Source organism: Gigantopelta aegis, chromosome 8, assembly GCF_016097555.1.
Source record: "Gigantopelta aegis isolate Gae_Host chromosome 8, Gae_host_genome, whole genome shotgun sequence".
NCBI classification, from domain to species: domain Eukaryota; kingdom Metazoa; phylum Mollusca; class Gastropoda; order Neomphalida; family Peltospiridae; genus Gigantopelta; species Gigantopelta aegis.
Window position 1 is genome coordinate 49,150,820 of NC_054706.1, and position 13,670 is coordinate 49,164,489.

Genomic DNA, 13,670 nt, shown 5'->3' on the forward strand with positions numbered 1-13,670 from the left:
ACTCTGGGTTGGAAAAATCCTCCACTGCTTCACGTGGGACACGAACTCAGTATCTACCACCCTAAAGTCAGATGGCTTCATTAGTACATCACCTACAAACCAAGACGTTCAGAAGAGCGCTTTAACCGATAGGTTCCACCGTTCCACAAAGCGATCTTAGCGCTAAGTGCATATATTAGCTGTACAGTTACGGTGATCTTAGGGCTAAGATCGCTTTGTGGAACGGGACCCAGGTAAATAGAATGCACACACAAAGAATTCTTTAGTATTATTTTATTCCATTACAAGACATGCGGCACACTAAAGGCGCATTATCCGATCAAGTGAGCAAATGTATCCTTAATTTTATTCATCAGTGGAAACCGTTTTCCACAAACACCAGAGAAGTCGTCAAGATCTAAGGCCCAGACGAAAATCCCTCCGTAACCTTCGTTTACCACATACTGGACCTGAAAAAAAAAAAAAAAAACATAAAAAATAATAATTAAAAACATAAAATAAAAAATAAAACGACAACCCACCCCCACCTTAAAAAAAGAAAGAAAACCAAGGCATGATCAGGAGGATCCGAACCCAGTACGTACCAGCCTGTAGACAGATGGCCTAACTACGACGCCACCGAGGCGGGTTACCTGTTCGGAGAACATTTTGTTCAGTATCGCAACGCGATTCATTACGCAAGTTTCAGAGATCGCTACACAATTTTAAAACATTAAATAGTAGTTGCTAATCAATCTACAAATTACTAAAAATATCGCGAATCAAGATTTTGAAGGAAAAAAATTCCCTGCAGTGCTATTATTCAAGTTATTATTGATATGGTTAAAATAAGCAATGCTGTAAATTGAGAATAATAAACAAGTTTAAGTTATTATCACTGTTATAGCTTGAAAGTTAAAGTTTGTTTTGTTTTAACGACACCACTAGAGCACATTGATTTAGTAATCATCGGCTATTGGATGTCAAACATTTGGTAATTCTGACATATAGTCTTATATTCTTTAAATCAAATTATTTTTTATATTGAAGTCTGAGATAATAAACAAGTTGCCAGTTATTATAAATAGTATGTCCCGAGACAAATAATTTTCATTTCAGTTTCTCAAGCTATTTCTAATGTTCTCCTCTTAAAATGTTTTTATGTTCCATGATTTGTCAAAATCATACAACACACTATTTGCAGTAACGTTTATTTCTGTTCATTTAAAGATCTGTTCATTCATTTTTAAAAAGCTGCAGGAATTGTGTCTATTACAATAAATAATAATACCTGCTAACGATACTGTACTGAGGCATTTTGTTAGATAATGTATCTAAGGCATGTTTACCGGCCTCGATGGCGTCGTGGTTAGGCCATCGGTCTACACGCTGGTAGGTACTGGGTTCGGATCAAAGTCGAGGCATGGGTTTTTTAATCCAGATACCGACTCCAAACCCTGAGTGAGTGCTCCGCAAGGCTCAATGGGTACGTGTAAACCACTTGCACCGACCAGTGATCCATAACTGATTCAACAAAGGTCATGGTTTGTGCTATCCTGCCTATGGGAAGCGCAAATAAAAGATCCCTTGCTGCCTGTCGTAAAAAAGTAGCGTATGTGGCGACAGCGGGTTTCCTCTAATAAGCAGTGTCAGAATGACCATATGTTTGACGTCCAATAGCCGATGATAAGATAAAAAAAATCAATGTGCTCTAGTGGCGTCGTTAAATAAAACAAACTTTACTCTACTGAACAGGTAAGCGTCCCTACCTTCTCTTCAATACTTTTCTCGTCATCGTACCCCACCCAGCGGTCGCCGTCAACGAGGTATGGCACGTGCTGGTCAACTAGCCTGTGTCCCACCGCGCCTTGTTGTAGCAGTTTGCACACCTACAAAATAAATGTCAATTCTATCTTAGTGGAGGGCTGGGTCCCCTGGTCCACCCGTTAGATCCGCCTCTAGTAGTGTGATCTAATTGTCATATCTTGCATCTGGCCTTGGTGGTGTTGTGGTTAAGCCATCAGACTTACCGGCGGATCTCCCACTCTTAAAGGGCCATTTATTTATTCATTAAATTTACTTATTTAAAGATTCAATGGGGAGGTGTAATGCCAAAATAATACCGGCTCACTCTACCCAATCCGACAAAGGTTCCAGCAAGGAGCTAGCTACATTTCGATCAACGAAATCGAATCAACCAATTAACCCCATTTTCAATGTTGATGAACAATTCTAAATTATGAGTCAAAATTACCTTTAAGAAATTACGGGACATTTTCTATTTGGCTTTAATCCTACGGGACATTTGCAAATTCAATAGCACCAAAACCAACCCTCGCCCCCTACCGACCCTGATCGGGTTTCTCTCCCAGCAACGCCAAACCTCTTCTCTGTCCAGGGCCCCGTTCCACGAAGCAATTGTCTGCATAAGAACTAGATAATAGTTGCAACTAGATACTGGTTGCTGGGGGGGGGGGGGGGGAGGAGGGAGAGAAAAAAAAAATTAATGGTTTCCAGTTTTACCAATAAATGAATAAAATATATAATGAAATAAAAGAAAATATCACCTCAAAATATGCCAGGGTACCTTCTTCTTTGGTAACCTGACCAGCCTTTCCGGCACCAGTCACAGCAGACCCAAGACCGGAGTGGCTGCTGTCTTTGAGAGTAAACGATTTTCCATAAAAGGGAAGACCAATCATGATCTTTGACTTAGGTACGCCATGATGTGCCCAGGCTGTTGCAGACTTTTTCTAGAAGAAGCACAAACAAAACAAAAACGAAAGAATGAAGTAACAGTCAAGTATTATCCATATGGTTAAAAATATCTTAGTTCATATCTGTACACGGACTTACGTTTTAAACGTAAATGTTTAGCACGGGTTTTTTTTAACAAAGAATATGAGGTCTTAGATAACGTTCAAAACTTGTATTTTTTAATGTCTAGTAAGAACGTAGTTTTTTTTATACTGCCAAAACTCTATTTTTAAAGTTAACACGTCACTGAACACCTTTATATTCTTGATATACATGTGGTTATGTCTTTAATTTTATTTTTAATTTATTAATATGATTTATAATACGATTATAATGTGATTATAATAGTTTGAAACTTTTAAGTATATGTATTTTACATGTGTGTGTGTTATGTGTGTGTTGTGTGTGTATATATATATATATATATATATATATATATATATATATATATATGTGTGTGTGTGTGTGTGTGTGTGTGTGTGTGTGTGTGTGTTTGTGTGTGTTTGTGTGTGTGTATATATATATATATATATATATATATATATGCACGTTCATTTTTATATTTATATTTATATACACTGTACTTTAAATTGTATTTTATTATTGTGTACATAAGGTGAGACTTTAATAAAATATCTGTCGGTCTGTCAGTCTGTTTGACTATCAAAACGTTAAGTCCCACTGTAACATTAAGTTGGAACTCTATGGTTCTTAAATATTTCTTACACACCAGTTAATGAGAACATCATTCCTTACTGTTTTATAACACACCTAGGTGATGACCAGGTCACCAATGTCATACCATCCAATGAAAAGAAAATCACGGTCGAATAGATCACTCCGTGACGTACAAGTTAACCTGAAAATGACATGTCTGTGACGCACAAGTTAACTATAAGCGCTAGGGCCGTATATAGGTTTTAGTTGGAAAAGGCGTTTAAATGTACTTTAAAACTGTTTTCTGAAGATATGTAAGAAATAGAATACCACATTCGTGCCCGTTAGATACTATTTATCATACACCTCGTTGTTTAAAAATGTATTCAACTCGCTTTCGCTCGTTAGATACGTTTTAAAACAACTGGTTGTAAGATAAATGGTATCTAACGGCCACCCATGTAGTATTCTCTAGATCTCCGACCCCATATAACCGTTATTAAAATGTGTTGAGTCCGTGCGTCGTTAAGTAAAACACTTCTCTTTTTCTCATATTATGGTCTACTATGTTTAAGTTCCCTTGGTACACGGAATGTCTCGTCTGACCCTGGTGCGCGGGACACTTACAACGGTTAACTGGTCACTGTCAGGCCCCTGTAGGGCGCTGTGGTGGCCGGTGTTATGTTCCCATTCGCCGTGGAAGTCGTACGTCATCACGTTTAGGAAATCCACGTATCTGAAATGAATCAGTTGAAAATGAAACCACAAACACAACAAGATAGCGCCTTCGGGATCTACCTCAGTCGGTAGAGCGCTGCTCGCCTGTAGTACTTTCGTCGTAGGATCGAACCGCCTCAGTGGACCCATTCTCTGATTGGGTGTTTTCTCTCGTCCAAACTAGCGCCTCACGACTTGCTTTTGTCATATTATCGAAACACTTCAGATGACCCATTAACTTTGCCCCAATTACTTCTATATCAAATGTGGTGGTATGTACTGTCCTGTTTGTGGGAAAAGTGCATTTAAAAGATCCATTGCTGCTTATGGAATAAGGTTTGACTTTATGAGAAATTTACCAAAATGTTTAACATCTAATAGCCTATGATGAATTAATCAATCTGCTCTATCTAGTGGGATCGTTAAAGAAAACAAACTTTAACTTTCCTTCCTTATTTCCGTCCGTCCGTCCATCATTCTGTTTATTCATCCATCCAGATATCTATACTTCCTACACTACATGCAGACCGACAGAAAGAGACAGACAAACGCGGATATTACTAAATATAGTATAAGACTCCGTTATATAAGGAGGGATAGAGAAAGTACATCCGAGGTGGCTAATAGAGAATGCGTGGCCGTTGGATACCATTTATCTTACGAGTTGTTTGATAAAAGTATTTAACGAGCGATAGGTTTTTAGAAGTAGCTATAAGATAAATGTTATCTAACGGACAAAAATGTTGTATTCGGTTTAGCATACATTTAAAAGTATTCTCCAACTGAAACGTATTTACGACACTCGCGCGGCAGTTAACTAACGCATCACACCGTAATTGGTTTCAGTTTCATGTCACAGAGCAATCAATTTCACACGTCTTTGTTTCATTGAATCGCATGGCTATGAGTCATTACCATGGAGCAACCAGTCATAAGTCTTAAACATTACATCAAATATAATATGTTGGAGACCATATTTATCTCTTACACGGGTGTTGAAGCCCAAAATGTCCCAACTGCCCAAGATGTCCCAAAAAGGGACATCTTGGGCCGAGCACCGGCTCAAGATGACTCAGTTCTAAAAATTATGTAACAAAGCGGCCCAAAATGTCTCAATTGTTAACTAGTGTGTTGAAGTTTGTTTTGTTTAACGACACCGCTAGAGCACATTGATTTATTAATCATTGGCTACTGGATGTCAAACATTTGGTAATTTTTACATTAGCAGAAATGGATCTTTTATATTCACCATCCCACAGACAGGATAGCACATACCAAGGCATTTGATATACCAGTCGTGATGTGTGTATGTGCGTGTGCGTGTGTAATGGATATGTTAATCTGAATTCAGAAGTTAGAGGGCGTTCATACTATAAACAAATTGTAAATGCAGTTTGTTTTGTCTGATTCCATTTCCTTTCAAAAGCAAAATTCGCATGATGGTTTTTCGATTTTTTGTTCTTTTTTAAAAAATTGGTTATGGTTTTCTTTTTGGTTTTATTAGTGGAGGGTTGAAATGGTAATCCGCTGGTTTTCAGTTTATTTGTTTTCTTTGCAAAACTAACTTCAGACATTAGAAACAGTGACAAAATACATCACTAGAAATAGTCAAACTGCAAAAGAAGACACATTATGTCAGGAAGCCATTTTTGTCATGGCCATCTGTGATAGGCATTCTGGATATATTATATGAACAGTTTGTGATAGGGCCCACTGAGAAAACCATCTTATTTAAGCACTATTATATTAAATGTCTCCTAAACGAACTTGGGGTTGATAATTCGACTAGTGCTACAGATAAGACCACTGTGTTGTCTGAAGAAGAAACATGTTAAACACACAAATTTGTCCTTTGTACATTTGGCTTGAGCTTAAAATCCGAAGACATGTCCATTCCTCTTATATATTAGATTCCAATATGTCATAAGAATTCATATAAGGAGAGATACATCGCGGTGTCCAGCAAATACACCACCAAATACCTGTCTCAAAGATTGACCAATACCTTGACCACTATCAAGGTACTGCCAAAAAGTCTTCAAGACAAATATTATTAATCATATGTGAATTCGCGAGTTGTTCCAAAGATTTACTTGAAATTATTCACTCTCAATCCAGATCAAGTTCACTAATATTAAATTATTTGAATTTTGAACATTATGCACAACAATCTCGCATAACAACTGAAGGAAAAACTCCATTTCTTAATCAGTGGAACATTTGTAACAAAGAACGGTGAACGCAGATACATGTCCATTCTAATCTTCCATAGATTTAGACAATTCGTAAAGACCGAGAGTGAATCCAGACTACAGTATACTCAGGCAGACATATATCGTGTAACTTTACTCTTCGCTATATTGACGATCTTATATCACTCAATAATAGCAGAATTACAGATTACCTTCCATTGATTTACTCACGAGGGTTTGAAATAAAAGAAACATCTAAAGGTATTAGATCAGTTCACACCTCGATCTATTCATAAATATTCAAATAGTCATAGGTTTCCAAACTAAAGTGCATGAAACAAAGGACGTCTTCAACTTTCCAATTGTGAATTTACCTTCAGCAGCTCCAGCTTTTGGTGCCTAGATATAACAATTTCTAAGATACCTTAGAACATGCAGATATGAAACAATGCCATATCATGTCCAAAAATCTATGAGGGCCCCATGACTGGTATATTAAAGAATTTTGTATGTGCCGTCATTTCTGTGGGAAAGTGCACATAAAAGACCCTTTGCTGCTGATAAAAAAATGTGACAGGTTTTCTGTCAAGACTTCATGTCAGAATAACCAATTGTTTGATATCCAATAGCCGATGATTAATTAAGTCATGTGCTCTAGAGGTGTCGTTAAACAAAAAACAATTTGAACGATTTAAACAAATGTAACAAAGTATATGGCATCTCTTGGCTCAAGATGTCCCAAGGACATCTTGGTGCGAGCACTGCCTAAGATATCCCAATTGGGACATCTTGGGACATTTTGGGCTTCAACACACGGGTGCGTAAGACCAAATATCATTTTAATTGCATTAACATCTGGGCCATTTGGTTTAATGTGTAGGCCTAACGTAAACACCAGTCTAGCAAGCGTTAGAGACAAACAGCTGACTGAACGTAGACCTGATGTGTGATCTTGTGACTATATCCTACTCACTGGCTAATTTTGGACGGTTCATAATAGGTGTCGATGCTGCCCGGGTCTGCCGACACGGCAGCCGTCAACATTAGATGTCTCCTTCCATGGACAGTGTGGTCGTTGTGGAAAGCGTGTTTCACAACCTTAAAGAAAAACAACAACACATTCATGCATTGGCGGAGGAAGCGGATGCCAGAAACCTTAGCGGTATAGTGGCATGTAAAAATACTCAAAGTAGGAAGTGGGGTAGGGAGGGGAGAGGGCAAAGAGGGCATGTGCCTCCCCCCCCCCCCCCACACTTTTCGTGATCCAGTAGCAGCAGTGATTGTTTGTATATATATTTATGTGTCCCCCCCTTCCCCCCCCCCCCCCCACCCGACACGCACACACACCTTTTGGCACCTCTCTACGCCACTGTTCATGAATGAATGCATGGACGAATGGCTGAATGCTGACTGAAAGAATGAATGCATGCATGAACGAACGTAGTGATACATTTTTTTTTTTTTTTTAGCCCCCATTCGGTGGTGCTTGGGTCGTAGGATCGAGCCGTATCGGTGGACCCATTCTCTATTTAGATTTGTTCCCGTCTCAACCAGTGCTCGAAAACCAGTATATTAAAAACCATGGCATGTGCTGTCGTGTGAAATAGAAATAAAATATCCCTTGCTGCTAAAGAACTGTGTAGCGCGTTTCATCTGAAGACAACGTATCAGAATTAGAAACTGTTTGACTTTCACCGGCTAGATTAGAGCCGGAACTGTACATACCATTCTTTTTGATATACCAAAGAAAGAAACTTAGTAGCTAAGACTCGAACCAATAATGGGTCGGTTCATTCAGTGGAACCAGGGCCCGTGCTTATAAAACTTTTAAGAGTCCAGAGTCAATCTCTAATGACGTAACACGCATACAATTTGTATGGCGTTGTCATGACATTACTGTCTCAAACTCTATTAGAGTCTCGAGTCCAGACTCTAAACGTTTTTTAAGCACCAGGCCAGCTCTGTAACTCTGAACCTCAACCAAAATCAGGAAAGGATTTAGACAATGGACCCACCCAATACCTCTCTCATTCCATCACAAGTTGACGGCGAACTTCAATCCATTAGCATTGTTCTTCCACATATTACCATTTATTCTGATGAAGACATTTTCCACATCCTCTGTTCACGTTTGCCCCAACTTACCAACCCACCCCCACCCCATCACAAAATCCACCGCCTAAAAGTGTATGAATACGTACACGCAACAATTCCGTGAATCGTTGCTTATCACCAGCAGGACTACCTCTACCAGCTGGATACTCCCAGTCAATGTCAAGGCCGTCGAAGCCGTTGTCATGGAGATACTTAATCGCGTTGGTGGCAAAGGCTTTCATTTTGTCCCCAGACGAAACGAGCTTGGTGAACTTCTTGGTCCCCATATCCCATCCTCCGAGAGACAAGAGGATTTTCAAGTGTGGGTTGTCTACCTTCAGAGCGCGCAGACGGTGGTACCTAATAATAATACAATAATATTAAAACATACCATATACTTCAGTGTCGTGGTTTTAAGCCATCGATCGTATAATTTCCTCTCTCTCTCTCTCTCTCTCTCTCTCTCTCTCTCTCTCTCTCTCTCTCTCTCTCTCTCTCTCTCTCTCTCTCACACACACACACACACACTATCTCTCTCTCTCTCTCTCTCTCTCTCTCTCTCTCTCTCTCTCTCTCTCTCTCTCTCTCTCTCTCACACACACACACACACACACTCACACTCACACACTCTCTCTCTCTCTCTCTCTCTCTCTCTCTCTCTCTCTCTCTCTCTCTCTCTCTCTCTCTCTCTCTCTCTCTCTCTCTCTCTCTCTATGGGGGCGAGACGTAGCCCAGTGGTAAAGTGCTCGCTTGATGCGCGGTCGGTTTGGGGGTCGATCCTCGTCGGTGGACCCATTGGGCTATATTTCATTGCAGCCAGTGCACCACGACTGATATATCAAAGGCCGTGGTATGTGCTATCCTGTCTGTGGGATGGTGCATATAAAAGATCCCTTGCTACTAATGGAAAAATGTAGCGGGTTTCCTCTCTAAAAATTACCAAATGATTGACATCCAATAGTCGAGGGCCGAGACGTAGCCCAGTGGTACAGCGCTCGCTCGATGCGCGGTCGGTGTGGGATCGATCGCCGTCGGTGGGCCCATTGGGCTATTTCTCATCCCAGCCAGTGCACTGGTATATCAAAGGCCGTTATATGTGCTATCCTGTCTGAGCAAATAAAAGATCCCTTGCTGCTAATCGAAAAGAGTAGCCCATGAAGTGTCGACAGCGCTCTCTCAATATCTGTGTGGTCCTTAATCATATGTCTGACGCCATATAACCGTAAATAAAATGTGTTGAGTGCGTCGTTAAATAAAACATTTCTTTCTTTCCAATAGTCGATGATTAATAAATCAATGTGCTCTAATGGTGTCGTTAAGCTCATTCATTTATCCATCCATCTATCCATCCGTCCGTTCATTCATTAATCTATAAATGCATCCGTTCATTCATACCTATATTTATTAATTCATTCGTTCATATTCAATAATATTCATTCATTCATTCATTCGTTCATTCATTCTTCGATCCATCCATCCATCCATTCATTCACTCATCCTTCCATCCATCTATCCATCCATCCATTCGTTCATTCATCTATAAACTCATGCATCTTTCCATACGTACTTACATTTATTCATTCATATGCATCTTTTCAGTGAATCATTATTAATAGCTTATATCTCACATGCTTGGATCATCCCCCGGGTCACCTGCTACTAAGTGTGTGGCTGAGTCGTCCAAGTCAGCGAATGCCCATATAAGGTGTGTACACAGATGGGCGCCATAGTTTTCAGGGTTGAACGCATGCGGTTGAGGGCGATATCTTGCCCAACTTGACAGGTAGCAGACACGCTTAAAATTGGCAGCTAAAGCAAAGTAATAGGCCTACATTAATAATTAATAAGTTATATACTGTGGCTATTGTTAGAAAACTTATAATTCTCGTCTTACGGTTGAAAATACCGTATGTAGTTGCTTAGTAAACTTATCGGATCGAAGGCTGGTATATAATTGATTCATGTCCCGCTTAAGGCAATAGGATGATTTTTCGTTCTAGTACCGGTTCCAATGCAGGGCAGTGGGGAGAAGAAGGGCACATAACACAATCAAGTTGCAGCCATGGGTGTCTCCTGGGTGTACGACCCCACCCAGGGCCGTAGCTAGGATATATATATATATATATATATATATATATATATATATATATATATATATATATATATATATGTCTATGTGTGTGTGTGTGTGTGTTTTATTTTATTTTATATAGTTGGGTTTTTTCTTTTGGGGGGGGGGGGGGGTGAGGTGGCAAATGAATTCTTGGAATGAACGAACATTTTGAAATCTAGAGGCTCTGAAAAACATTTTTCAGCCATTTCAGGGAGGTTATATACTAAAAACGACAATATCATTAACCATTTTAATAATAATAGTTTTACCCTTTTTTTATTATTATTATGTTTGCGGGGTGTGTGTGTGGGGGGGGGGGGGGAGGGGGGGGGGGGCAACTGGCCCCTTGCTTGCCCGCTAACAACGGTCCTGCCACCCGAGGGATTATTACCTGGCAGAAAATGCAGGTTCCGTTCACCGTACGGACTCGGATTACACCGAGGAATTATTAGAGCGGTGTTATTAAGCTCCTAAAATAATCAACTGTTCGTGGAATTGCCGCTCGCCTGTGTAAACCGAAATATTTACATCGTAAAGACAATCAAGTAAGTGAACGAATGGTGATGCAAAAACACTATGAAACACGTTCGATTCGCATAAACGTAGCCACAGTTAACGTTTGTACTGAAACGCAAAAGCGCAATCCTCAGAGAAGCACGTGAATCATGAAGTTCTGTAACCTTGCATGCCGAAACCTCCTCCGTTGGTGGGGCATAAAAGGCCACATCAGCAGTGATTCAAACAGACCGCAGAACGACACTGTAGTTAACGCAATACTGCCAAGATTGACTTAAGATCAACGAAATAATGCCATTGGGAGATTGCAAGCAGGGGCAACTCAACCAGCTGTGGCACGGTAGTTTGGCGTCTCCAGACAGACCATCTCTGCTTTATGGGCACGGTACAACAGCACTAAAAGTGTTGATGACAGGCCAAGGTCAGGTCGTCCCAAGATCGATACATCCGGGTGTGTCATCTTCGAAATCGAACCACAACAGCAACAACCACAGCGACAGCGACACAAATCCCTGGACTACGCAGAATTTCTGACCAGACAGTTCGTAATCGGCTGAGGGAGGCAGGAATTTGTTCCTAGAAGACCAGTGCGACGTAACATTTTTACCCCACGTCACTTAGCAGACCACATGTTGCACGTGTTAGTCAGAGGTTTCTGCAGCGCCACAACGTCCAGACACTATCTTGGCCTGCCCGTTAGCCGGATTTAAACCCAATAGAACATCTATGGGATGCATTGGATCAAAGTGTGCGCCGGAGGAATTCACCGCCCCTGACACTTCCGCAACTTCTTATGGCACTGCAGCATGAGTAGCAGAATATTCCACAACGTGTTGTGCAACGTTTGATTGCTTCCATGCGTCACCGTTGTCAAGCTGTCATCAGGGTGATCATAACCGATACTGACATTTTGCCCACCCCTGTGTCACACATATGCCTCTGTACATTTTTTAGATATACTGTTTCAGACATGTACAGAGTAATCCCCTTCCCTTGGCGTCTTGATCTTTGGTTGCTTGTATCGTGTCTACCAGGGTTTTTTTTTTTTTAAATTTATTAAACTTAGAAAATCAATGTCAAGTTTCTTTTTTTTTAAGAGTATATATTATACAAAGGTGACTTAAAAAGTAATATATTCTAAATAATTGATAATATGTCATTGTTTGTCGTAAGCTTTGTGTTACTGATATGTCAGACTATGCTATATTATACGAAATATCAGATGTTAGAAATTAACCTAAGAATACCGTACCTGTATTCTGTACGTTGAACGACAAAACTGCAGTGACTACAAACAGCAACAGCTGCATATTTCTGCCCGTGTGACAAGAGCTTGAAATTAAACAAAATTTAAAGTAGATAAGTCAATACTAGAAGATATAATATATACACATGCGAGTTCGTTAACAAACTGAGAATAACGGTTCAGGGACAAGTATTTATATCTTTTACTGTACTCTTTAAAGAAAAAACCGCTATCACCGTGAGAAAAAGAAAACATGTGGAATGGATACGCCCATAGTGTATTGTTCCATTGTAACATTCGTCAGCACATGTATACAGGTTTGGCCAAGCATGAAAGTAAATACCATGTTGTATGCATTACTATATTAGTACAGATAAATGCTGATAGTATGATATTTAGATAACACATTGTATTTTGTTCCATTTTGTTTTTCTCAATAAACGTTTTCTAATACAGTTCTGGTTTAAATCTGGATGTTTTAAAGTCAACCTTGTAGAATATTTATTGAATATTTCTGAAACTTTAGACTGAGATTTTCTAGGACAGTCTTTATAAAACAATAGAGACATTTGTGAATGTTTAGTTAAGTTTTAAAAATTGAAAATTGTAGTTTGATAGTGGCATTGTAATTTATGTCAGGAATTGCTGCGCAATATTTAAAGGGACATTCCTGTGTTTGGTGCAATTTTTAAGATGTTGTCGATTAACAGAGATTTTTTAAAGATTGTAATTACATGTACATATCAAATATATAAATATAAATATATTAAACAAGAAAATATATTTAATATGTAAGTTTAATCGTAGAACTATTGTATTAGTCGGAAACATCTTACAATGCAGTAAACTCAGGAATGTCCCTTTAAGTGTGTCGTTAAATAAAAATGTCTTTCTTTTTTCTTGTAATTTATGTCAGGAATTGCTGCGCAATATTTAAAGCATGTTCTTTCTCACGTTCACCAGTTTATTATACGATGCTTACTGTGTAGGTTTTCCTTGTGTTCTTTAAATGAATGTTAGAGGTCACAAGCTGGATTGTAGGTTGTATTTTCACATAGATATACAGATAATATAGGTCTCAGCTCTTGGGTGAATGACACAGTTCTCCCGATAGAGTTCCTCACCGTGGGTCTCTCTTTCATGTATACTCGCGGAAAAAAGTTCCTGTGTACCAAATAAATGCATATAGAGTATAATTTACTTGAAATCTAGTCATAAAACATTCAGTAAATAAACGTGTAACCTCTTCCTTCCATATCCCAGCAGTGCCCAGTCAATTGCACGAGCTATTCATGCTTTGTGATCATAAGTTGCATTACTAGCATTCTTGGTCACGTGCTCCTCTTTGACATCATTTTTCTTATCATTGGACTCTAAAACTATTGTATGGATTCTCATC

General features: G+C 39.3%; 1 protein-coding gene across 1 annotated transcript; it reads right to left on the reverse strand.

The window, feature by feature from the left end:
- Positions 1 to 258: 258 nt before the first annotated feature.
- LOC121379315 (acidic mammalian chitinase-like) lies at positions 259 to 12,604 on the reverse strand. The gene is made up of 8 exons (XM_041507879.1): positions 12,278 to 12,604; positions 10,025 to 10,205; positions 8,504 to 8,756; positions 7,276 to 7,400; positions 4,021 to 4,129; positions 2,547 to 2,732; positions 1,749 to 1,868; positions 259 to 449 (listed from the first exon to the last, which is right to left on the reverse strand). Exons 1-8 carry the CDS (start codon positions 12,333 to 12,335, stop codon positions 312 to 314), a joined length of 1,170 nt encoding a protein of 389 aa, XP_041363813.1. The 5' UTR covers positions 12,336 to 12,604; the 3' UTR covers positions 259 to 311.
- Between the last annotated feature and the right edge of the window lie 1,066 nt (positions 12,605 to 13,670).

Bases quoted from the DNA above. Each gene is read 5' to 3' on its own strand.
- LOC121379315 (XM_041507879.1), bottom strand. From the start codon at position 12,335: ATGCAGCTGTTGCTGTTTGTAGTCACTGCAGTTTTGTCGTTCAACGTA. The intron at 4,130-7,275 runs GTGAGTAGGATA...GATTCATTTCAG, and splicing joins GAACCGTCCAAAATTAGCCA to ATACGTGGATTTCCTAAACG. The intron at 1,869-2,546 runs GTGATATTTTCT...TTTATTTTGTAG, and splicing joins GTACCCTGGCATATTTTGAG to GTGTGCAAACTGCTACAACA.